Source organism: Pezoporus wallicus, unplaced genomic scaffold (genome assembly GCF_028554395.1).
Source record: "Pezoporus wallicus isolate ANWC-B61680 ecotype Strahan unplaced genomic scaffold, APGP_CSIRO_Pwel_v1 contig_10389, whole genome shotgun sequence".
NCBI classification, from domain to species: Eukaryota; Metazoa; Chordata; class Aves; order Psittaciformes; family Psittacidae; genus Pezoporus; species Pezoporus wallicus.
The window spans coordinates 375,437-403,025 of record NW_026637666.1 but is presented as its reverse complement, the minus strand read 5'-3'; the positions used below and the strand labels follow the sequence as shown (position 1 = coordinate 403,025).

The 27,589-nt window shown below is 42.9% G+C and overlaps 1 protein-coding gene across 1 annotated transcript; it reads right to left on the bottom strand.

Moving 5' to 3' along the window:
- Positions 1-238: 238 nt before the first annotated feature.
- On the bottom strand, positions 239-27,589 carry PPM1D (protein phosphatase, Mg2+/Mn2+ dependent 1D). The gene is made up of 6 exons (XM_057407135.1): positions 26,981-27,589; positions 20,931-21,159; positions 18,077-18,201; positions 7,538-7,728; positions 6,587-6,829; positions 239-1,682 (listed from the first exon to the last, which is right to left on the bottom strand). Exons 1-6 carry the CDS (start codon positions 27,426-27,428, stop codon positions 1,131-1,133), a joined length of 1,788 nt encoding a protein of 595 aa, XP_057263118.1. The 5' UTR covers positions 27,429-27,589; the 3' UTR covers positions 239-1,130.

The following is a 27,589-nucleotide window of genomic DNA, read 5'->3' as shown; positions in this document are numbered from 1 at the left end:
AAACACCGGCCTTTTACTTCCCCATTAGTAAAAATAATGCAGGTTATACATTGCTACAGTTAAACATTCCGTATAAAGTGCCATGATCAACTCTGTAATAAAACTACGTGGGATGTCTTGTTTCATAAGCCACAGTGTGGAAGGGGAGAGAGTACTGGATTTTTAATAAATAGAAAATAACTACGAATGTGCTCCAGGCAACTTCAGCTTGAAATTAAAACCAAAAGGCACCTCCATCAAACTTTCACGTGTTTTATTTAGGTGAACATACACATGGTCCACAGATCAATGAAAATACTCATAAAATAATTTAAGAACTTATGTGGAAAGGTATTAGCAGCACCATCAGTATTGGAATAGCAGAAAAATCAAGCCTCCGTAGGGCACGCGTTTATGCCTGGCTAAAAATGCCATCATTTGTAACAGTGGATGGGAATGGCTTTATAGGATGCTCTCAGAAGTTGGCGTTTTAAAACACACACTTTTTTTTGCTAAATACTTTTGACGATTAATGTTACAAAAAATACAACTAAATAAGATACTGCATAGTATTTTAATTAACATAAATGACTGGACATTGAGCTGGGTAAAGCCAGGCTCAACACCTCTGCTTCCACATACATTTCATTTCTGAGTAGAGAAATCTAAAGTTTAAAACCAAAATATAGACCTAGTGTATTCTCTAAAAGACACACTTTAGGTGGAACGTGTAAGTACTACGAAAATACATATCTGCCATTCTGTTTAATAATTTACTTTAGTTAAAAAGTTGTGAAATTCTCCTCACCAGAAGCGTATACAAATTCATCACTTTAGTAAATTAACAAAAAGGATTATTAATTATTTTTTTAAAACAAGGTTTAGCCCTGCTGTAACAATTATACAAGGAAGAAAACTGACTACATTTATATGAAGGAATACAAATTTACACACATTTTACAGCAACTTATACCCTACACATCTACAAAATTCACAGTTATAATACAAGCAAGTACAAGGCTGGGATAAAGCTGTTGGATACCAAAAAACGTTTCTACTTTAAAAAACGATAAAACAGGAAGAGTTTCAAACTTCTGCACCGACTTGCCCATTCTAACCTGACCAGAATCCACTCCCCCCGGAGCAGCCCCTCAGCACACGCACAGTGCTTTCCGGGGCGGGTGGAAGAGCGAGGTGCTGAGCTTCTTCTGGCCGCGCAGGCTGCGGCGCATGGCCAGCCTGGAGTTTCTGCGCTGCGCCGTGGTGGACATGCCCTCCGGTGGCACGCTCAGGCTCCGGCTCAGGCCGCGCCTCGGCTTCTTCATCGCTGGGCCCGAGTTGGATTCTTCCAGTGTCCTTTTAAAGTTTGCCGTGGGTGTCCGCTCGGCATCCTGGGCTTTTGTCTGGCCATTAGGGGACACCTTGAAGCCTTTTTGGTCCGTGCCTGAATTGGCAGAGTTGGAAGGGGAGAGGCTGACTGACAAACCGTTGCTGTAGGATTCCTGTATCCTCAAAGCCAACGCTTTGCTGCACTTCTCCTCCTGTGGGCCTGAATCCTTCAGCGTCGCTCCTGATGGAGGTAAATTGCTTTTGGCAATCTCGTTTGGCAGCTCTAAATACTTTTCTGAAATCACGTTGCTATGTGTGAGGGGAGGGATGGGCTCAGAAGCATTCAGCCGTGGCCACGGATCATCTTCTAAAAGCTGAGAGGAAATAAAACATATTTAGGCATAAATATAATTATTTCACCCATGTTACCCTTTGAGAGCAGAGACAAGTGTGTGACAGAACTTGTCTAAACCTTATCAGAGACGTACAAATCCTACTCCAAAACAGAGTTAGTTATTCTTCACGTGGAAAGGCAAAACCAAATTCAGAACACAGATGTGAACTTGGTACTCTGTGCACAGTAGCTTCATAAAACCATTTATTTCAGCCCCCCAGCCTACAAGCGTCTCACAACAGCAGATGTGCCACCTCTGCAGTCAGAATGCAGACTTACTCAGCCCATGTACCTGTCTCTTTGATTCTATAAACTGCTCAGGAGGATGCACACATCTGATGTTGACTTAGCCAGCCATGCAGAAAGCAGTGCCTGCACTCTCTGATTTTCAGCAGGAGCATTTTGCAACATGTGGACATAACTTCCCTCCCTCAGACACTGTGATAAGTGCACCCGTACTGCCATCTGAAGATGTTACACGCTGTCAGATGTCCAAGCACCACGAAGTCAAACAAACACAAAAAGCAGAAAGAGTCTTCTGACCTTCGTTACATTTAGGTTTTTTGGTTACTGCATATCCAGATTATGATGGAGACTGACAAACTCCTCATCAGTGCCCTGACTGCACACAGAAAGGTGGAGCATCGGACAAAGCTATTCTAAAAGCAGTTCCTGCCTGCCGTGCAGAGTAACACATTTTATTGCCTGGTTTTATGCTCTACAACTTACAAAGAAAGCAACTCCATTCCTCACAGCACATCTATCCACTCTCTATAAAGCACAGTCATTCTATCTGTTGAAGAGACGTGGTTTATCTGATGTCCTGAGAACCAGGGACTTCCTAAACCCTAATCCTACTTTCAGCTACTCATCTCTTCTGCAGCCTTTGAGAAGTGTTTCTGCCTCATTCTCAGTTCTACCAACAGGAAAATGGGGACAGTACTTGCTTGCACTATCCACAGGGAGCTTTTGGGAATTAGTATTTATGCAGTGCCCTTAAGAGATGAATTATGACCTTAATATAGATTTAATTGTGAAGAAATCCCCAGTCACTCAGCAAGCCCTTCAAAAATAAATTTCAAGGCCACATTACTCTGCATACCATCAATGTAAGGCAAATGACAGTAACTGAAGAAAACAGTGTGCTGGAAGCTCACATGCATACACAGCTGGATCAGAGTCAGTCAGTGGAACATCTCAGACAAATAAACAGGCACTTTACAGTCTAAACCCAGAACTTCAGTTCACCTTCACGAAGAGGTCCTCAACTGCTTAGCCCTTTTGAAAAAGCTAGTACTGAGGTTTAATAAAACACACCCCAAAAGAGAAAACAATCACAACTGTTTCTAGCATCTAGATTTGGTTTTCTACTCCCCTCTACTTCCCTGTCGTTGCCCTGGTGTAGATAAAACCATTTCAATAATATTCTTTTACTACATATAGCAACACAGGAGGGAAGACCTTGATGGATGGTGTGTTAGAGGTTACCCAACTCTGTTCTTCAGGACTCATAAGGGACTGAGATGACACACAGAGCAGCCCTGGCAATGGTACTCAATCTGCTCATTTTCATTTCTGAAATTGTGACTCCAGCCACAACTGTGCAAGATGCTTACTGGCAACATCATCTGCTTGGCATGACTGGATAAGGCTTTAGGAAGCCATATGAAGCCAGCGGATGAACTGCTAAAGCATGATGTAACAGAACAAGGAAAATAAAATGTGAATCATCAATTTCATTCCTCAAGATCCTCATTACTCAAATTGGATCACTGGCCTCAGCAATACCTGAATTAATCTGGTATTAGGAATTGCTGCCAGAAGGATATGCAAACAAGAAATATTTCAGTTTAATTGAGAAACTCTGACTTGGTCTCCATCTATTTCCAAATCTCTTGTTTGGGAATGCAGCAGCTGTTACACAGCAAGCCCATCCGTGCCTCCTTCAGCTCTCCCAAGGGAACCACCTGTTGCCACCTCTTGGTTTGGCTGACCTGTCCCCTCTGGGCCATGATCCTCCAGGAGCTGAGGCTGATCTGGGGAACCACCTCTCATGTACTTACAGAAACTACCATGATCCTTGCTCAGTAAAACTCAGTGGTAATTTTGTAAGAAGATGAATTAATTACAGACCTAAATTAGATCATATCTTTATCTGCAGCTTTGTGTATCAAGGGTTTTATGCACTGCCCTACTTACTTTTGTGCAATCAGCAAACTGGGGTTTTTCCCTCCTGCAAGGCTGACACTAGGATCAAACAGGATCATGAAATAAGGGCATTTCCTGAATCCCTCAAGTTATCACCATCAGAAAAGAATTCCAAAACGCATCTCCTGAAGGACCTGTGTGGCTGTACTCCTTAGGGAAACTGCCACCTTGCAAGAAGGCTACTGGTTTACGTTCTGAGGCAAGGCATAAGAAACCACATATTCAACCATTTTAAGGGAGGGTCCCAAATGCTTCAAATGCTGTGTCATGTCAATGTTCATTTTAAAGAAAATGCTGAGCCAACAGCACTCCTGCACCACTGTCACCCAGAAGGCTCACACAAAGTCCAACTGCTGTGTAAAGGAAAAGCCTACAGCCATCACATAACCAGAATTTATGGAAATAGGTCTTTCCTTCCCTTGTGGCTCTTCTCTAACTGATGAACATCTCTGTACTATGAAAAATATACTGTTGCTCAGGATGGTGTAGTTACCAAATATACTTAACAAGTAACTACACAAAGTTCTTGCTCTGCAAAAAACGAGACACCACTGTAAGACATTTCATTCATCAGCATCTGCCTGGAGACATGGGGTTTTATCTCAAGTATTTCAAAACTGTTCTGACAGTGCAGTGGTCTTTTTCTGTCTCTTTTATTTCCAGCTTCCTTCTCTGCTTTCCTCTGCAGTCACAGGTACTCTGTGAGGACAGCTGGATGCCTGTTGTTAAAGCACAAACCTTTATGACATGAGTATTTGTAATAAAAAAGTAATAAGAAAATGGGATCTGTGTTTTTAAATTGGCGACACCAGTTCTATTTTAATCCAAGAGGAGAAAACTTTTGCTTTAAAATAGATTTTATATATATATATATATTATCAACAAAGACCTGTAGCCAGTCATAAATTGCTTTTGGGCTTTGCACATTAAGCAATAAAAATAAAATAAGGCCCTAACTCCAAACACCAAACCTGTAAGTTTGGATCTCTTTAACTCTTTGCGACTGCCTGCTGCAATTTATCAAGAGTCACACAACACAATTCACTGAATCTACTTTGAAGGGAAGGGGAAATCCTAAAGAAAAGCCCAATATTTTCACCAAGTCCTAATGCAGAAATTCTGCTTCCTTGGTTTGTTGAAGCCAATGTAGCTCAACATTTATTCAATACTGGTAACAGATCACACACAAAGCTTATGGCACAATTTAAAAGTACAGAAGTATTTAGAATTGAAATTCCACATATTTTGCTACACTGAACGGAAGGGGACAGTTTCAGCTTGCCATTTTATTAGCAGCTTGTTTCTAGCAAGAGATTGTTAAGAATTCCCTTTCCAATTTTTGCTTGCTTTTTACTTTACCCAAAGGACAGTTATCCAAAGATACTGCACAACATCAAAAGACAGTTACTTAAATCAGGAGCAGCTGGTAATTACTGAACAAACATCCACTCCCAACTACACTCCAGTTCTTAGAAGTGGGAGGAAAACACCAAAACCAGCATTTTTTTCTGAACAACTCTGCCTTATGTTAAGGGTTAAAGCTTATAACCTGAAGAAAGACCTTGTATTATAACAACTTCTCCTCTAACAAAGACCATTAGATCAACCAGAAGATGATAACATGATGTCTCAATCCAGAAAGAAAGCATTCTTTACAACAAGTGTTCTTGAATACATTAACCCACGGGTTACCTTCAAAAAACAAATGCCAAAAGAACACGCCACAACAAAACTGAACAAACTACAATGAGATTAAGAACCTGTCCACAAGCAGCCTGCAATCCATCAGCTGAGCATGGCAAGGCAGGAAAAGAAACTGCAGCCTGACCTTATTCTCTAAGGGTATGTGTTTGGTGTATTTCTCTCTTAAATCTCTGAGCCCTACAGTCCCATTCCTCTCTTTCAACAGCCTACTTGATTTTGGGGGGATCCTGGAAAACTTACTTTAAAGAAACAGAGCATTTAAAGTTGTGTGAATTATATGCATGAAGTTACAGTAAGAATTTCTTCTACATTAAGGAGGAAATACAGATCAACAGCTACTAACAGATATCCAGTCATAAAAACATTGTATCCCTAAACCCAGCAATTCTGAGAAGTTAAGACTATAATACTCCGCCTCTGGTGTCCCAAAGTCTTTCAAGAAACATTATTAAAAGTCCATTCCTTTCTCCAGGGCTTTGTACAGGGAAGTACTGAGGCTACAGCCAGGTGACTGCTCTCAAATGACTGCCCTGCAAATGAAATGTGTTATCCGGACATAGGTACTGCCCAGGCCTTTGCAGTTAAATAAAAATACAAGTTTAGAAAAAGGTAAAAAGGGGAAAAGAGAAAAAAAAACAACAACCCACGGGGGAAGGGGGGGGATGGACACAAAAACAAAAAGAAAAACAAACCCAAACCAGAAGAAAACCAAAAAAATCCCACCAAACAAAATACAGCCCCAAACTAAAACTGACATCAAATAGTGGTTTAAGTTGACAGGCCCGTAGCTCCCAGCAGTACTACTTCCATCACTGGCAGTGGTCTGCCTACACCATTGCCCCAATCCTACACATCAAAGTAAGCTGTGTAGGAAGAAATTACTCCTAAGGGGAGAAAGAGGAGACTGCTCTCTATTTAGTGAGCTCCATGCTCAAAAGTGGAACACTGAAAACATCTAAATAAAGCTGTTACCTTGATGGGTGGGGTGCAGCAGCGGGAGGGCGTCATGCTGTTCACATCAGGGCTGCTGTAGCAGGGACTCTCTGCCAAGTTAAGATACAATTCTTCTTCATTTTCCAAGTTGCTTTTGCTCCCCTGCAGTGGCGAGATGCAGATGACGATGGCGCTGGTGTTATCTGCTCGCAGCATACGCTGCCTCCACCGGCCCAGTGCTCTGTTCACCAGCATTTTGGCACAGGACTGTCGGTGCTCTCCCTTCATGTTCACAGAAAGGGACAGAGAAAGCAATCAGACCCACTTGACATTATAAATGGAAGATGGACAGTTTACATGCCACAGCCTCAGTTATATATTCCTACTTATCACGTGCTGAAGCTTGATTCAGAAACACAAGAGGAAATATTAACTGAAATGTATCTTCACTTTAGAATCAGTTTACTGTAGAATCCACGTACACATGAGTGCTTTAAACCACAGAACTGATGCAATGACTTGCATAAATAGCCTGGTTGTAACACATCCTACAGTCTTTCCTGAAGTCTCTCAAGAGGTTTACAGAGTATTCACAGTCTGATGCCCAGATGCTCCACTATATAAATCCTTGACTGGTTTGCAAAATAAACCAAACTTAACTCCGACTTCGTACAAGTCACATAAAAGCCAATAAACAACTGTCTGCATTGTAATGTGACATAAATTTCATTTTCAGACATTTATTTAACTTCCTTTGAGAAGGGACATGTTATCAGCTTTATTACTCAGATACCACCCCTAAGATGACAACCAAGTAATTTAAACAATGCTGACATCCATGATATCTGACAGTATATGCCACCACAGTATCAGCCAACGAATATGGTGTGGCAAAGCTATGGTAGGTACTTTCCATACGTGGGAGACCAAGCAGTTTTTAGAGGAAATAAGTATTAAATTTCCACGACAACTTATAGCCACTGCTCTCACCATCAAGTATTTTTTCTCCTCGTGATCCTGGCACATGGAGATAGCATCCTGAGGTGGGATCATGTTCCACAGCCCATCACTGCCAAGGATGATGTATTTGTGCTTCTGGGGATCAATGGTGTGCACACTAGTGTCAGGCTCAGGAGACACAACAAACTCACCACTGTAGAAGTCGTAGCTCCAAAGATCACCTAGCAAAGAAGAAAGTGGGTTTGAGCTGTTGTGCTACACATGGGAGTATGAATCTTGGAAAATATGGAAAAATGTTCTCACGCAAGCAATTACCACCAGTCTCAAGCTACCAACACAGTAATTTCAGCACAGTTCCTGTTCTGCTGCTGTCACTTTCTGATTGTATTTATTAATACACAGCAATTTAAATTAAAAAAAAAAGAAAATTTAAAAAGAATCAAATAACAACTCAACCCAACCCATGTTTATAGGAGGTCTTCTGCCCTCTTAAAACTAATGCCTTCAGAAAAAGGGAAAACACAAGAGATCAATACCTAGGAAACAGTGAAACCTCAATATCCAAGCTAAAACCTGTTTGAACAACTAAAGTTCCTCTTAAACACAACAACCCTAAATCCTTACTCTGTTGAACCCACACCAAATCTTCAAAAATCTGCCTTTCCAGTTACTGGGACACTTTAAATAGTGGACAGGAAACTCCCACCTCTTGCACTGGGAATGGTACAGTTAACAGAACAGGGCCAGGGTCTGAGGGGGAGGATCACTTAATACCTATTTTCTCCCCAACATCATATACAACATTAGAGATCAGCCTGCATCGCGATGGTGTGCTGCCCTGCACACCCTAATAAGTCCTGCTTATAGGAGAGAACAAACCCCCAAACCCCACCTTTTCATGCCTTTTACTTTTAACCCCAATATCCTCCATAGCCATCCAAACAACACAGGACTACATGGTTATGTCTTGCTGTGTATGTATTTGTACCCACAGGTGCCACAGAGAGGGAACAAAGGAAGAGGGCAAAGGAGAAGAGACTGAAGCCTTTCCCCTATTAATTGCCCTTTCTTCCTCCTTCCACAGCATCAGCATCCCTTCCAAAGCCACGCAGTGCTGTGTTAGAGTGTCTGTCCAGCTGAACACCATGTGCCAAATTTTGGGAGTTGGAAAGAAGCCACAGAACACAAGTGGTGCCTGGGTTCCAGCAGGAAAGCAGAAAATGAGAGCTAAAGCCTCTCCTTTGCAAGGCCTCATGAGTGGACCTTTCTATTTTTACAGCCTTCCTGCTGTGCAAATGAGTTTGGGGTCACCTCACCAGTAAGGATGGCCTGAACTGAATCTGAGTAACACATTCAAATCCAAAATCTACTGGTTCAAGTGCTTCTTCCAAACCCTCCTTTGATAAAAAACACTCCATCAGAAGAAAGCATTCCCATATCAATTTATTTTAATTTCATTTATCAAGGATACCTGGAAAAAAACAAACAACAAAACTCATTCTAAGGTTGGGCCTTTCAAACAGGAACAGTGTTAATTTGCACTAACACCTTCGCTTCCTGTATTAAAAAGCAACAAAAAGCAACATTACTATTAGCAAGCACTGGCTATGTTTTTTCTGTGCAGAACACATGGCTTTAGAAGTAGACATTAATTAAAATGTCCGAGTTGAAAAGCACACAGAAGCTTAAGAACTTCAGTTTAAGAGTAAGGTTTTGTCAGGGTACTTTTCCTTTCCTTTCTGCTGGTTTCAGAAAGCATGCTGCAGCCTTCTTCCACGTCCATCACCACCCTTTCAAAGATAATAATAAATAAGCTTTTTGTCTTCCTACTTCCTTCCATTAGGTTTGCCTTAAGCTATCAACCAGTTGAAAAGACTCTTCCAGAATGGGGAAAGGGAATACTTCAACTCAATTACTCCACTTCACCGCAGCACGCATGGAGGGTCCATCCTTATTAAAGCCTCAATTCACCTTCAGTGCAGCAGCAGCAGACAGAAACACATGCTTCTAATAAGTGCTAATTAAAAGCCCAGCCTGCTTGGCTAAAGGAGCACTCTGCTCCCCAGGCTCACAACAAAGCCAGCAGCTGGCAAGGAGATCAAAATAAATAGTGTACCAGAAGAGCTGAGCTCCAGCACAATTATTGTATAGAAATTGCCATAAAAAGTCTTCATGCGCTGAGAGTTCTTCACATCATCCCTGTTGGGGACACAGCAGGTAAAACAGACAAGAGCTTGGGATCTTACAGCAACCAGACCTTGGAATCAGCAGCAGCATGAATTGCCAACATGCATCATGGTTTTATGCTTTGATTTGCTAGTTTGTTCATATTCATTTAGGAGAAGTGACAGATGTTATTAGCTGTGCTGTGCGATAAAAATAACCTGATGCTATTTAATTTTGGTTCATCTTCATACATGTCACTGCCCATCTGCTGCTCTTCCTGAGAAGACAGCTGAGTAATCCGTGCACTGATTTCAGTGAATCTTCCTCCAAGAGGAAGAAGGCTCCTCATGGGCATCATTGGGAATATCTCACTGGTTATAAGAGGATTCTGAGGATTATATACATGCTGAAGGGCACACAAGAGATTCTGGGAACACCCAGGATGAAGCCATGCCTCCCAAATTACAGGCCAAACCCCAGACCAAGAGCCCAGCTGTCCTGGTTGCAGTTGAAAGCCTTCCAACCTCAGTCCCTCCACTCCCCAGTGAGCTGCTTTCTGAAGGCCATGGGGGAACTACACAATGAGGTGTGGGCTTGACACTGGTATTAAGAGATGGCACGGTGTGACTTGCATTAGAAAAGCTGCTGCTCCACTTGTTAGTAACAGTCCATGTACTTGGCAGAATCCATGTGCAAATCCATGTTCAAGGCCAGACTGGATGGGGCTTGGAGCAACCTGCTCTAGCCGTGGCAGGGGGCTGGAACTGGACGAGCTCTAAGGTCCCTTCCAAAACAAGCCAGTCTGTGATTCCATGAAATCTGCAATGCAGCAACATCCCTACAGCACTACCATCATTTTTAACTGGGGGCAGGAGAGATCAGAAAGAGAGGAAATCAGACACCACAAGAGGAAAGTAAGTTTTCCTGAAAGCAAATAGTGAAGAGGAGCTAGACTAGTCCAAGGACTGAGCTTCAAGACTAAATTTATTAAACATGCATTATTTTGGCAAAATGCATTCTTCCAAATAATCCCCCGTAGCATCACCTCTCTCAAAGCAGCATTCCAAGGCTGCTGCAAATGTACAGCAAGAACTGTATCTCCACGTGTTTTAAATTCAAATGTACTCATCACCTATTCAAGCTCAAAAATCTCTTAGAATAGACAAAAACTTAGTTAAAGTTGTATGATGGAGTGGCACTAAAGCACAGTGAGACCAATTCCAGACTTGGCTGGAGTTGCTGAAAGCCAAATGGAGCTCTGGATGTCACAAACTGAAATAAATAAATAAAAAAGATAAACGCTTTTGTTCTTTCACCCAGGAAGAATTCCTCAAACTTTATGTGAAGCCAGAGGCACACAGAAAAATCCACATTCTTCCTTTCTCAGCCTAGAAGGCAACAACCAAAACTTGCCCTAAAGAACAGGGTAAAATGTCTTCAGTGTGAAGCTGCTGTGAGTCTGCTCCCACAGACCTACAGACCCAGCAGGCAGGTGAACCATGCTGGCACAGGACTGTATGAAGAGTACTTTAAGAGTAATTCTCATAGACTCTTCAACTCTAACCAGCAAACGCCAACCCTTGTCACTGGGGTGAGGTACTATATTTTAGTAGGTTTTTTCTCTCCTAAAGGGCAGAGCACCACAAATTAAGTCAATGCTTTTTAGGACTGCTACACAGATAGAACACTCCTGTCACCCATCTATCTTCCCCTGGCCAACTGGAAAGCGCAGCACCACAGTGGCTGAGAAAGAGATGACAAACTGAGGAAGAGTCACTCTACCTGGAACCTTCTGGCATGATTCTGGGAAGGAAAAAGGGAGATGCAAGTAAGCCAGAAAGCAGAGTATACCTTTCCCTGAGCATTTCAAAGGGCTTGGAAATCTTTAATTCTGTCCCAAAGGAAGCAGACGGACCAGTGACCCCTGAGCAGACTGGGAAGCCAAGATAGCAAGATGATGTGATATGCCAGAGGCTACTATTACAGACAGGAATGCCAGGTTCTCAGACTTCACTTGGAGAACCATACTATTTTTGTTCCAGATGAAAACCCAAACATTTAACAACCTTCTTCTCTAAAAACTTACAGACCAGGAACTTTTCTTTTAGTGTGAAGCTTGGGTATTCGTTTTCCAAACAAAAAAAAAAAAAAAAAAAATACATTAATATACCTCCTTCCCTTTCTTGAAGAAAAACCACACTGGTTTCGTAGTCATGACTCGAACCGAAACAGTGTACAGGGATCTAGACAAAAATGACACTGCAGCTTATAAAATGAAAAACAGATGCTTGAAATCATTACACTAAAGGAGCAGGAAACCGATTTAGCTACCTGTAAGAATTATATCCAAATGTGTTGTCTATCTTACCTCCTTACTATTACCTTTTAAAATAAAAGGAGAAAAAAACCCAAACCCTACTTGTAACTCAGCTGCTTCCAGGAAAGTAACTGATGTTACAAACAAAAACATCCACTGTGTAAGTAAACTGGACTGGATTAAGCCCAAAGCCTGCTTATGGCAAAAGCGTGTCCAGAAGTCATATATAAATCAAATCTTTAATTTGTGTTTCTGGAGCATGCTGTTTTAAATACAAAAATATCTTTTGGTTTTAATAGAGGAAAGAAAAGTTCACTTTTATAAGTCAGTCCTAAACAAAAACTCAGTTTGATTAATGCCAGATCTTTTTAAATCAAAGTTTTATCTAAAAGGTCTGTTAGTACAAAGAGAAGCCTTGCAGAACTTCCTTTCTTCACTGCCAATGAGGCAGTGCTGCTAGGAAGTGAGACAAATCTCAGCAAAGATAGAGACAGTAACCACTTAAAACCATGCAGGCTGAGCTGTGGTGGAAAATGTTTTCACCAGAAGTCAGCTGACTGACAACCCAGTCCTATAGCCACGAGAGGGCATCTTCACAGCAGTCTAAGGACGACTGCAAGGCAATGTCATTTATACAACCCAGGAATGATTAAAGACCAGAGGGATGGTGACAGAACTGAAGCAGAAAAGTTGCACAGAAGCACTTTCACTACTCCTTCAGGAGCTTCTTTTACATACCATTTCAGTCAAATCAGCTGAATGAATGCCACCCTCAATGTTACACAGAAAAGGAAAGCCCAGGCAAGAGAGCAGCACTTCAGCAGAAAATTAAACAAATCAATGCATTTAAAATGAATGGTGAATTAAAAGCCGATTATAAGGCAGTCTGCACCATGACTGCTCATCTCTGCTTGCATGTTGGCAAAAATCACAGGCAAGAGAGAAAGAAAGGTGTCTGCCTCGGGCTACACCACAGCGTGAGAAAAGCCTGCAAGAACTAGTATGCAAAAGTAGAGGGGAAGAACTAAATTGGCACGCAGAAAGCTCTGCAATTTCTGGCCTTGCATGAAATCCTTCAAATGAACACTAAGGTGGAATTTCAAGCTTTGAAAGACAATCCTAGACAGCATTTGCTTAGCTAAAGACATGGGATAAACTGGAAGAATGAACTGACTAAACCTAGATAAAGTTCTACCTTTAGGAGAAAAGCTTTATTATTGCTATTCTACACTGCTAGAGAAGACAGAGGAAGAGGCACACAGAGACACCTCCAGTCTGCCAAGGAGGGGAGAGCCCCAGGCTCTCTCATTTGAGCTACATGGATCCACATGTGCTTCACATGACCAGTGTAACGCACAGACCCGAAAACTAAAGCACACGCTCTGCATTTTATACAGGCAGACATACATATATTGTCTTGGGGGATAAAAAAAATTATACAAGCTAGAGCCAGACATCCCAGGACAAGACTAGAATCCCAAATGCACCTCACTTTGCACTGCAGTTTGCCTGGGTTTATACAGATTAAAAAAAGCTATTACCAATATAACCTGGAAAATGCTGTACAGTACTTCAACACAACTTCCTAGCTCATGCAATTCAATCTGATTGATCTTCATTCCTTCCTAAGGAGCAGGAAGGAAGAACTAAGCAGCAGACACTGCGCAGCGACTCTGCCCATTTCATTTGGTTAACTTACAGAAACTGAATCATGTAAGGAAATCCAAAATGCTTATACAGGATCTACTTAGATCATCTGAGGTCAGCCATACCCTCTTCTCTGGGGTCTCACAGTATGCATGTTCAAAAGCTTCACAAACTATTCTGGCATCCAGTAAGCTGCTCTGGGAAACAGCTTCCCTGTCACTGACAGAGCCCCCATGCCTGCAGGAGCCATGCACCGAGTATTTACTGGTCCGGTACAGGGGTCAGTAGGAAACTCATGTTCTTATAAAAAGTCAAGCCCGTGTGGTAGAGGCCACTCCATCTAAAATATGGGGGTGAATCTATTACATTTCTACATAAAGAAAGGAAAAAAATCCTTCATGTTGCTACATGAAGTATTTAAGTAACAGGTTCTTGGTTCAGGTTTCATCATTCATTAATTTAAACCCCTCACACACACACAAACAGCTACAATACTGTTAGGCAATCCCTTACTACATAACCCTTTCGACAGCTGCAGAGCTTGGCTCTGTATTAGTTCCCAAGAAAAGGGGAGGAGGAGGGAAAAAAGATCCATAAAAGATTTACCGGATTTAGACCTGATTTACCATCAAGAGATTCCATATGATTTAAAAACCAACCAAGAGCCATTGCTGCCATCCCACCAGGCATTACCAGTCAACTTGACTGGTCTGGGAGACAGCTGAGGATGTCAACTTAAACAGCAAATTAAGGAAGCCACAGTGTGTTTAAGTTGCACTTACAGACAATCCACAGAGCTCAGTGATCAATCACACCATTTGCCTACTTGCTTTTCCATTCTGTTCTTGTTTCAAGTTGTTATCACAAGATACTCAGAGCTTGGACCGTAGCTTTTCTGTGCTTTCCCTGCTTGGTATACAACCTTTTAAAGTTACACACATGGCCAGATTTTACTTCAAAACTGGGTTCCAGAGATCTAAATTTTTCACTCCGTATTTCTATAATGGGTTCAACACATGGGAAGAAAACACGCAATCTTGTACACTTACAGCTTTCTGCTTATCATCCCAGAAGTAGGTCCAAGTTAATGTATTTGGACAGATGGCGTACCTGAAATGTAATCTTCCTCCTAGCACGTATCTGGCCATTATGTTACACATAGAGCAGGTTATTTCACCTCTCAGCATTCTTCCCCCAAGACACGTATGTGTAAGCACACTCACGGGGATCTACAATGCCCTCCTGACTGCAAGAGGGAGATGCTGTCTCCACAGGAAGACGATAACTAATAGATGATGCAATGATACACATGGACTCTCCAAAACACACAGCAACTTACATGACGGCTTGTTGCCCCTGAGCATCTGCTCTACAGTATCTGGCAATCTGCACACTCAGAGCTTTGCCTTACACAAGGGGATTCAAGTAATTTGAGTCACCTCACACTTGGTTTAGGCATAGGCAGATAAATGGACAGTTACCATGAAATTGCGAGTGCCAGGAAGCTTACTCAAGTGATTATACTCTAAGGGAACAAAAATGCTCTTCTGATCAGAACAGGTAGCAAGTCCCGAGCTGAACAATTCTGAGACTGCACAGGGTTCCTAAGTATCTATTACAAGGCAAATTGTAATTTTGCATTTCCATTGCCCAACAGAGGTCAGCAGAAGTAGCTACCCTGAAAATGCAGAATACTCCGCTACACTATAAACTATTTCATTAGAAGACTTAAAAATCTGTATACACTACAAGCAGCACACAGATACTTTACAGAGACAGCATGAAGCCTAAATATCCTGACTTGTTATAGAGCTAGAGGTAAATTAAATGTTACTTAAATTAAATGTGACTTAAGTGCAGCCAATACTGTCATGAGAAGCAGTGGTAATAAAAAGTGCATACCACACATGCTTATTTTAGGGCAGAAAGACACTGCATACAATCAGAACAGTAAAAGGAATGGCAACAGAAGTAATCTGAGCAGGACTTCTGTTGCACCAGTATTCTGTCTGCTGACCAACTATTTAACCAATGCAAAGCTTTTCCACAGTGTTTTAGTCCTGTTATTTCCAAAGCATTTGATGTACTCCTTACGAGGAGTGACAGACTTCAGGACTGGATGAAGGATTAGACCGAGTCAAAAATATTGTACAGTTTTGTTAGAGAAAGTAAAACTTAAAAGAAAAAAAAAACAACAAAACATCTGTGTTCTAAATTTTAGCCTTTTTAATCAATCTTCCCACTCTAAAGGCAGTAAATTCACAACTCCAGGCTCCTCTCCACAGTGCAAAGAGACTCTTTTTCCTGCTAAAAATTACTGTGCAATTATTGTCCAGTCTGGGATCTGTCTGGGATTTCTGCAAGAATAACAACCCATTTTGGACTTAGCAAAAAGAATCACTGTGCTAGATCTCTGTGGGATTGACTGGAGTATTGGGAACCAGTATGTGTCACCACTGACATTACCCCGCTTGGCCAGGCTCCAGTGTGACTGCTCTGTGCCAACCCGGGTAGCAGCCTGGGAGCCAGCCAAGGGGTCGAGCAGGCCTCAGCAGCATGAATGCAAATGGCTTTAGTCGTGGTAGGTCTTTTGTAAGCAGCGTAAGGGGCATGCTGGCCTCAGAAAGAAGTTAAATCCTGTTTCCAAACTGTGAGCGTCTGTGCACCATCTGGGTCCTAGGGAGCGAAGCAGCTGTGTTCCCTTTTCCAGGAGGTTTGTCATACCTCCTCAGAAGGGGATGCAAAAAGGCCAAGGAGGCTCCTTGAGCAAGCAAACACCACAACACTGTCACATCGTAAACCCATTTCTCTGTGATTTGAAGATGCCAAAGCACTCTTTCAAGCTTTCAAATCTGCTTTCTGAATTGTTAAAAGATAAGTGTTCTCATTTCTTGGACCTGAAACTCTCCAGTAATCCTCTTCATCCACATGCAATAGGGCAAAGAATGCAATAGGGGGCTAACAGATGCATCATTCCTTGAATTCCCATCTGCACACAAACCCCAGCCAAATCCTTTTGTTCAACTTGCCGAGAGGAGTCAGATCAAAAGTCACTGAGCTGTTTAGACAAACAACAAACTCGCAATCATAGGAGTAAAGATTCATCATAATTAAGGACAGACGTTTTGTACTCTATGAGGAACACACACCCTTATGCAGAAAAGGAGAAAAGAGGGGTACATAGCTCAGCAGATGAAGATCCTATTGACTCCAAAGGATTTATTCAAGTCAGTTTTACTAACCATAAAACAAGCATCTTGCCTAAAATATGACAGAATTAAGACTTTAAAGATACAGAGAAAAATTTCCATCAAATTCAAACTTTATTGTTATTGATAGATCTCTATTCAGCCTCTTTAGCCTTTGACTCTTTCCTTCATACGTAGCCATATTTTACAACATTAGTTACCACTGCAACGTTCTTCATAACACTGGATAAAGCCATGTGAAACAGATATCACTGCCTTTGAAATGAGACACAGTAATGCTATGCAATTATCAAGATGATCGTGGTCCCAGAACAGACTGTCCCCATGACATGCTGCCAACTGACCCCGGAACGCTGACAACACTATCGCGTAACTGTCAAGCTTGCCAAGAAGAAATTAAGTCACAGGAGAGTTTTCACAGGTAAAAAACATGATGCCAAAAAAAAAAAAAAAAAAAAAAAACCAAACCTACATTGGGTATGTCTGGATAGAAAATTCTTCACCGGGGAAAGGGAAACAAGATGAACTGCACAAGACTGGAATTCTGCAAGGAAACTGAAGGAAAAATCTGACCAGAAAACACTAGCACTCATGGGCAAGAACCAGCCAGAGATTTAATTATGAAGTATTTCCCAAAACCACTTTCTAGCAAGTTTTCTAGGTACTGTAACATGCCTTTTTGACCTTTGAATAAAGTGTTCCTCAAAGATAGCTTCTCATTACTTATACTCTTGCACCGGCAAGTTATAGATGTAACACAGACTTGACTTTCATCGCTTTGTTCATTCTATGCTAAGCCTTGAAAGAAAACAGATCCACCACAAAAAGAAGACCAAAGTATTTCATATGCTACACAGCAAAACTTACTCTTACCATCATCTAGTCAAAAAATACAGTCTTATTACTTCAGTAAAACACAAATGTGATCTCCAACTTGAAGACACATTCTGCTTTGTACATTTTTGTTTGCCCAGGGATGAAGTACCATCCTTGTGAGTCTGACAGCACGTTGTAGGGCAAGTCCTTCACTCACCAATGACACCTTCTACAGCTTTATTTGAAAAATGGAATCCATATTCTATTAAAAACACTTTTGAAAGGGCCACACTTTCAGAAGGCCTTGTAATCAAGGCAAGCAAGCCCCTTCTAAACTGGATGTTTTGGCAAACAGGGTATAATCCAGTTCTGTATGCAGCAGTGTCTCACTTCCCAGACACAGGCACAACTTACCGAGCGCTCTGGCAACTGCCAGGAAGGGAATCTGGTCGATGATGGTGCTGCGGCGCACAGGGCCATTGTGAGTCAGGCGAGGCCTCTTCCAAACAACACGATTCACACCAGACTTGTTGATCACACTAAATCCATCAGAAAGAAGGAGGGGTTAAAAAGGAATGGAAATGAAAGCATGGAAGTTGGTTTCAATGACACAAAACCGGTTTAATATGCAAATATGGAGTCAATAATGACAGCACCCTCAGGGAAGTCCACAGCACAATTAAATATTTCAAAACACACGGTATCACTTAGATAGTTTCATTCCGTATTAAGCCAAATGGAAAAGTGGAACATGAAGGGCAGAAGAAAAAGCAAGGGAATGAAAACCTGGAAGAAATTCTGGCTGGCTGCAACAACCAGAAGTAAGAGTATCTTTTCAATCTGTCAGAGAAACAACAGATCTGAATTTGCTTTCCTCAGATGAGGAGCATCAACGTCAACTCACTTGGGTGGAAATAATCATGTAGTTCTTCCTTCAGTTTTCTCCATCTGCCAAAGTTTGGCAGTGAGGAGCAGCACAGTGCAGTTGAAAAAAAACAAAAGAGAGCAGAGCACAGCCTTCTGTAGGGATTTCCTTAAAGGTGCATCAACGTGAGGCAGATATAAAAGAAGAATTGTTCATAGCTGCTATCTGCTGAAACCAGGAGATAGGAAGAAACAGCTCTGCATTTGAATGTTAACACCTGCCCTAAGGCACCCAGCACTGGTTTTAGTTCTTACAAATGACATTAGAAGGAGAAGCTACAGGACAGTATGGGCCTGTAAGGATGCTGGGGGGGGACTCTTCTTTAGGAACTGTAGTGACAGGACAAGGGGTAACGGGTTAAAACTGAAACAGGGGAAGTTTAGATTGGATATAAGGAAGAAATTCTTTACTGTTAGGGTGGTGAGGCACTGGAATGGGTTGCCCAGGGAAGCTGTGAATGTTCCATCCCTGGCGGTGTTCAAGGCCAGGCTGGACAGAGCCTTGGGTGACATGGTTTAGTGTGAGGTGCCCTTGCCCATGGCGGGGGGGGGGGGCTGGAACTGGATGATCTTAAGGTCCTTTCCAACCCTAACTTTCTATGATTCTATGATTGAGGAAGAAAAGGCAACGGAACAAGGAACTAGCAAAGCCTGGTCCCAAAAAGTTAAGAACTAGATACTTATAAGCTAGCTTTTATCCAAGGAACAGCCATTGGTAATTAGAAACTGAAAAGCTCTGGAACACCCTCAAGTTTCCTCATACTGAAGCTATTCAAGATTCACTTCCTGAGACTTCAAAGGCCTTAACAACAAGGGCATGTTTAGCTCCATCCTTCGCATGCACAGTGCAGCAAAGTCACAAACATCACATCCTAGAAAGCCATCTCATCCACTTGTACAAGAATAACCTCACAAAGCTAACCTCAGCCACCATCAGAAACACCTCATCCCACGCTCATACACTGTCACTAGGAAAATAGCATTTTTAATGCAAGATTCAATTATGCTCTCCCATTAACTTTTCCCAATTTGCTTTCATGGAAGAGAGGACATTAATAAGCAGAGCTGCAATGTTCCACCTCACTCCTACCATTTGCTTCACAATAGCCTGCAGCAGCCAGCCTGGGAAACACAGAAGAAGGACCAGTAAAAATAAAGATTTAAAAAAGAATAAAATAAGATTTAACAATTCCTGTTGATGCAAAGTTCCAGGGAGTGCTTCTTTGAAGCTTCAGAGACTTTCAGTCTCTGAGATACAGAACTTGGGAACCCATATACTTGCAAGTACTAACCTAGCAAAACTGCACATTACCCTTCCTGAAAAGCTACAACAGAGCTAACTGATCAACTTCCACCTGCTAGAGATACAAATGTCTGAAGGTTAATGAGCTGACAGGGTTCTCGTATGGATGATGTCAACAGGAAAACCTTCAGTGATCTGTCTCTGAACAGCAAGAGAAGGAAACCATGCCCATCCATCTGGTGCCGTACTGCGGAGCAAAAGAACACAGAGCTCCTGTGAAGCTACGCCAAATGCGAGCCCTGAGGTTTGTCTCAAAACATTAGTGCCATCTGACAAACCTGCCAGCCTTCCTCCTCAGTCACAAGAGCACACATCAACCACAACTCAGAGATGTTCCAACATCTGCCAGCTCCTGACAGTGAAGAAATTACTAATATGCGTTAAAACATGGTATTCTAACATTTTCAGCATATATTTAAACATGGCAAATACAGTATCTTGTTTCAAATCTAAGATTATTTTATATTCTTTAAACAGAAGCTTTGGAGAGCCTACTCAACAGCTGCCATTGTCACCTCAGGAACAATGCAGAATGCAGGAGACATTACAGAGTATTTTGTGTCAAAACTGCTGCATTTCCACCCTTTGACAAACCAGATACGCCAGAGCTCATCTCATTATCTTTATGGCAAGGCAATCCTCTCCCCCCAGGTTCCTCAGAATTTAATGAAAAATAGGTCAAATAGCAATATCTCCACTTCCAAAGTTTTCAGTGAACATTTAGAACTGTAGTTTAGAACAGCATCTCATTTAGAACAGCACCTCAGCTGCCTGATCCACCAGGAAATGAAGAGTTTGCTTACACCATAAATCACCGGCAAAAAGCACAACAGCGCAACAACAGATCACACTAACCTATCCCTCAACAAGCTAGGAAAAAAAAACACAGAGCACAGACAGGGAAGGAATATAAATAGACCATGAGATTCACCAGCTTGCTTGCTTCCCCCCCCCCCCCAAAACAAGCACGCTTAAGCCTAGTGCAAAGACAGAAATAGCACCAGAGACCAAAACTGAAGTAAAAAGCACAGAGACACTTACCTGCCCCCAAGGCCTTCAATTCTCTCCCTTTCTTTGGGAAGTTCTGGCTTGTGGTCCTGCGTCACCTCCACAGCTCTCACAAAGTCATCTTTGGGGTCATCCTGGACTCCCAGCACCACTCCTGAGTCACCAACATGAGCAACATACATCTTTGACCCGCGGATAATTACCACGCTGGCAGTGGTTCCCGACGTGCTAGGGAGGCCTGTCATGGTCTTTGGCCACTCTGCTGCAATGAGATTAAAACAAACAAGTAAGAATACCTTCGGTTTCAATTCTGTGGAACTGGTAACGTTTTGAGGCTCAAGAGGAGGGTGTGCCACAGAGCCTTGTGTAACATTACAACACAGGGCGTGTTTAACTATAGTACCGCCAGGCAAACCAGTGCCCTCAGATCCCCCCCACTTTCATAACATCACTCCCCTACCTAGAGCTTCAATTAACACAGATAAAGCCAGTGTCAAAGCACCAAGAGAGGAGTCAAAAAGCTGTCTCTTCTGGTTTCATGTTCTAAGCACTACTAGAAGAGTATGGGGCAAGATGTGCTCCTGGAGTGCTGAAGGAGATCAATCAAGTGTTTTGTTAAGCTCTGCTGTTCACTTCCCTGGATGAAGAGGTACCAATGTTACAGATTAGGTCATTTTTCTGGACGTTTTAGTGGCAGGAAGGTTTTCTGGACATTCCTGAAGCCCTCAGAAGGAAAGAAAATGCTATTTTACTTTGATATGCTGAAGAACATTTTAAGTTGAGTAACTTCTCAACAGCCTTAGTCACATTTCCTTCTGGAGGACTGAATGAAGCAGATGATTTAAGTACACTACTCAAAACCCAACTTCGAATCTGCAAAAATTATCCCTTAATTTCAGAACAGCAAAATACCTGTACTAGTGTGAACTACACATGGTTACAGAAATCTTTCCCCACTGTTTTGCCCTCAAAACACATAACACTCTCTCCCCATTTATGTCCAATCCAAATTTCTCTTTCATGCCTTTTCTTGTCTATTTTTGTGTCTACACACCCAAGTTCATCTTCTTCCAAAACCCCACCAAATGACTGAGACGACATCCTAATTAAGCCAGATTAGCCATACCAGTCCTCCTCCCTACTTCAGCACCCTCAGAAAACAGAACTCAAGTTTCCAGTTATCGGCTGATTTCAACTGTCAACAGCAACCTCATGTTTCTTCCTCACTGCACCCACTCCTGTCTTCAAACTCAGAAGGGAGACTCATCTCCTTGTCACATTCTATCTTCTGCACTTCACAAGTCACGCTCACACAGCACAACATAAAAATTCCACTATGATACACATTCTGTTTGCAGGAAATACCCAAGCCAGACTGCTAAAGCACTGTATTACTTATTTTCCTATAGCACAACAAACACGGGGGGGGGGGGGGGGGGGGGAAGGAAGGAAGGAAATAATTTAAGGCCTTTTCCTCTGTAGAAACAGGTATTTTAAACTTCAGAAGTTTCAAAGAGAAGCAAAAGATTAGGAACTTAGGTTCTAGGGCCACTGAATGATGTGCAGAAGCTCAAGACGAGAAGGCATGGAAGACATGATGAAGGAGAAGCAGAATTGTGCAGTATGATGATGAAAGCTCATTTCCTCAGTGTTAGCTACCAAGAAACACAGTGTAATTCAAACATTTAAGATCTAACAGAGTTCTAGCTTTGTGTTCTAAATACTAAACTACACTTTCTCCCTAGGAGAAGCTTTATTTCAAGAACACAAACATTCAATCAGCTTATTGAAGTACTTTGTCTGGCAATTTTAGCTGCGGATATTAAATCTAACACATTTCAAATGGAAAGCAAATGAGGGAGGAAGCCAAGTGGTAATGAGGACTTCAACCATGCACTTAACAGAAAACAAGCTGCAACTAATGAGTTTCTGTCAGTACAACAACCCCTCAATAGCAGTAAAATATATTAGAGAGTCAAATCAGTCTTTATGGGAGTGAAGAGCAGAGTGAAATCACCCACTTACAAGAAAAAGAATGATACAGCAGCCTCAGGTTTTAGGCTCCAACAGAACAGAAATTAGATATGCCTATCACCAAGGGATTTTAGTTTATGCCTTGCTCCTGTTTAGAGAGAAGTATTATATATAGCACAGCATATTCCTTTCTTTAGAGATTTCATCTCGTCAGAAATTAACAAAAGTGTCAGAACTGCTACGCTTTCCTCTGAGCACAAGCATTAAAACTGAAGTCTCCTACCAGACTCCTCCACACAGCATGTTTTTATCAATCATACAACCAGCAATGGGACATCTTCTAACACAATTTGTCCCCTCCACTTGAAAAACACTGCCCTTCACTCAGCTTTGTAACTTGGAATTGGTAAACTGAGCTGCCTTTGTAGCTGACGAAAATGAAATTGTCACCTGCTGCCTAGGACAGAAGTACAAAGGGATTTGCTTCATAAAATTTGACTTGATTGCATTTAAAAACATTTAGTGCAAACTAAATGGAACCCCTAAGAACAAACATGCACAGGAAACTACCATCAAGGCCCCATATTTCTTTTACAAGATCTTTTATAAGACAAGTGGGCACAACTCCACTGCAGCTGGGAAGCTTTCCATCCAAAAATCCCATCGTTATGAAACAGCGCAGCACACGTTGACCCAGCTGATGCGAAACGAGAGCAGGAGGTAAATCCCATCTGTGTCTAGCTGGGTACCAGCAGCACTGCCTGTTACAGATTGTCACAATACCTGCCCACAAAATACCACACCTTCCAGTTCTGCAGATGTACTCCCCACTCTTCCAAGGAAAGAGGATTAAAGGAAAAAGAGAAAAGGCACATTAAGTGTTCAAGATATCTAAAGCTATCAGATTTATAATCCAATTTGTCCTTTACAACAGTAAACAGTTTCAAGAGGCAAATCCGCGCAGCTTCCAGGACCGTAAATTGTTTATACACAACTTGCAATTACTTCTTACTTTATTCACCCTTCTTCTGGTGGAGGGGCTGGAGAGAGGGGTAGTAACTGGTTTAAAACAACCCATCCTAAACAGTATCTGTTACACCAGAATATGGATCCTACACCTGGATACCACATCTGTAATGGAAAAAGAAATACTCTGGCAGTCTAAAAAGCAAATTCCCTTATGATGGTTGGTGTGTGATCTGAAACATACAGACTGCTTCAAAACAGGCATGCGGAAGTTCCCAGTTCCTTTTTGAGAATGATTCAAAATTATTCCGGGAATCAAAACCTGCTAGGGAATACATTTCATTCTGATCTCCCTGGTTTTATACAGGTTAACTACAATACCTTAGTTACGTTAGCTTGTTCTAAAATTCTTGTTAAACTTTCAAAAAAATAAATGCTATATGAACTTTTAATACAGCAACAGACCCTAAAAACTTTACATTATCCTGGAAATCTGCATTGCCTGAAGTGGTTCAGGCCCTTTACAGATTACAATACATTACAGAAACTTCAGTATGTCTACGAATAATCCTGACATTATTTTGCAGTGAAAATTTACAACCCACCCTTGCTATTTCATGAGAGATGAAAATACTATTGAACTTCTATTGCTTTGATTAAATTTAATGGGAAGAGTTATAACCAAAGCAGAATCACACAGCTCTAAACTATAAGTAGTCACGCTGAAATAAATGTTTTTAATAGTATCAAGCTATACAAATAATTCAGTACCAAAGAAATATAAACCTGCACAATCATCGGAAGAGTCACTTCAAAATCTGGGACCTCCTGAGAACACTTCTCGTAAACACCTTTCCTACCACTGCCAATTGTAGGAACAGGCTTCAAACATGAACTTTTACTCCGGAAGCCCTTTCACATACAGAGAAATTTATTACTATATAATTAAGGGCAAAAATTATCAGCAATGACAAAGGGGTATTTTTCTGGTACTCTCATGATCAGTGTTTCTTTTCTACACAAGAATGTTTCTTTTCACAAGAGAAGGCCACTGGGTTGACCCACAGGTTCCAAGAACTGACAAAGCAGCAGAGTATGAGCTTTTCCAGCAGCCATCAACTGGAAGCAATAAAAACTTCATCCTTTACACCAAAAATCCAAACCGTTTTCCCACCCCTGTTTCCAGACACCAAAATCCCCAGTCTCCCTTTCAAGTTCATAGAGTTGCCAAATTATGGTAAAAGATGTGCCTTACAGTTGATGATATGGAGCACTATTTACCTTAAGTAAAACTTGCATGAGAAGTTATAAACTAGATATAGTGATGCTTTTGTCCACTAAAACTCTAGCTGTCAGGCACATGCAGCAGAAACCAGTAAGCCCAAGCATGCTACGTAGAAGTTTACCATACAGCCTACCTAAACCCATCATCAAGTGCTCACAGCCAGAGCTGTGCTGTTTCCCACAACAATTTAAATTGGTTCCACGACCCAGGTACTGTTTGCTAAACACTCATTACTAAAATAGTACTTCCTGTATTCTGTCATTCCACTCCAACTCTCTGCATCTTGTATTCACATATAGTTACAGTGACAAATAACAGAGCAAGGAACTGCACCCAGAAAATGAAACTCCTTCCTTCCCCCCCCCATACCATCTTCCCCTATTCACACATCTTTCTCCTCCCCATGCAATCCTGCAGCCCCGAGGGATGACACACCACTCAAGGCTGTGGTCAAGTTCTGGTGCTTCTAAACGTTACGCCCTTTCCTATCTGCCCAGTATCAGGGCACCCTCAGCCGTCTCCCGTATCTTTTCAAGAACCAGACATTCACACAACTTCTCTGTGTGGCTATTCAAGAAAAAGGAAGAAAATGAAACTGGTTTGACACTGTAATGTGTGTCCCCGCCCCATCACTTCGCTGAAACCCCACCGTGAGCTAAGTGCAATTCTTGCTTTTTATGTTCACCTTCCAAGCCCACTGTCAGCAGCACTATGTTTCTGACCCAGTGGTACTGTGTCCCGCTCCTGCCTGCCTGTTTTCAAATGTTCACTGTTCTTGTATTTTCTCTTTCTGGGACCTCCGAAGACATAAATGCATACACAACACATACTTTGCACAGTATATACGAACAACCACCATACTCTAAACCATAATCTTTCCCTTACCGAGGAAAAAAGTAATTCCTTTCAAAAACTCAACTCTGCAATCTCACTCTATCTCAGGGAGGAGGAAGGCTACAAGAACAACTGTCTTGTCACTCTCTTCTCCTTTACCCTTACCTATTTAGGACCGCAACTTCTATCTTACTACAGTTAAGTAAACAGTCTATAAATCTTTAGGATACTGACCGTTTCCTATTTTGGCAGGTACACTACATACCTCCTAATGCTCAAACAATATAGAATGAGCAAACGATTACCCTTTCTGCAACAGCCAGATTTTGAACCCTTCCAACAGAACTCTACAGAAAACAGTTGGAATGAAGGTACAAGATAAAAAACACTGTCTCAGCCCATTTCAGTTTGCTAAAATTACTTTTTTTCATGATACTTTGCGCAAGGGAAATCTAAGGGCGAGCTCCATCAAGGGAACGAGATGAAGACCTCCCAGTAAACCGAATTTAGCGATCCGGCTTGCAACACCCCGAGAACACACTGCAGCTCTATAACCACATCACACTACACAGCGCATTGATCCTACAACGTGTCCTCCCACAGTATGCTCTCCAGTTTTTCTTGTTATACCGAATTACTTAACACCTCGGATCACATCCTGCTCTCCCTTCCCCGCTCCCTGCAGACGGAGACGATGCCGCCAACAGCGCGGGTGCCCCGCTCCTAAACGGAGATAAGAGGGAGGCTTTGAAACACTCAGCTCAGAATAGTGCGGAGGGGGCGGACGAGGGGAGGAAAAGGCGGCTAAAAGCGGGATGTCCCGCGCTCAAGGGACACCGGCAAACGGGGAACGGGAGGCGGACAAGGGGGTCCGCCGTGCCCTCGGGTCTCGGAAGCGAGACCTGAAGGGGAAGCACGGCCGGGGGAAATGGCCGTGAGCCGGCGGCGTTACGGGGCCTGAGGCGGGTGGGCAAAAGGCCCGGCGGAGCGGGGTGCTGGAGGGCGCCAACCGTTCGTAACTTACGCAGCTTTTTCCACATGGCCCGGTGGCAAGCGATGAAGCCCTTGCGCAGGGCCGCGCACACCTCGGCCGGCTCCGCCGAGCAGAAGCCCTTCTGCTTCTTGATGAAGCCCCACAGGTTCTCCCGGGCGAACTGGGCCGCCTCCCGGCCGCCGTGCCCGTCGCACACGGCGAAGAAGGCCACGGATCGGCGTGGGCACCGGCCGAAGCCGGGGCCGGGCGGCAGCGCTGCCTCCTCCGGCGCCCGCGGGCTCCCTCCCCTACGCCGGCCGCTCTCGGCGAGGGGCTCGGTGGCGCGCGGGCCTCCGGGCGCCGCTCCCCCTTTGTGCGGGGGACCGCGCTCCGCTTCGGCCGGCGGCTCGGGCTCCACCACGATCTGGGTCACGTCCTCCATGTATTTCCTGCCGCCCTGGTCGGAGTACACGCTCACCCCCAGCGAATACCCCTCCATGGGGGGGGGAGAGGCTCGGCGCGGCGGCGCCCGCCGCTCCCCGCCCGCGATGGCTCCCCGCCCGCCGCGCACTATTGTTGCTGCCGGCGGCGCCGCTCGGGCATGTCCGCGGCCCCGCGCCGCCTCCGACAGCCCCCGCGGGATCGGCGGGCGCGCAGCCT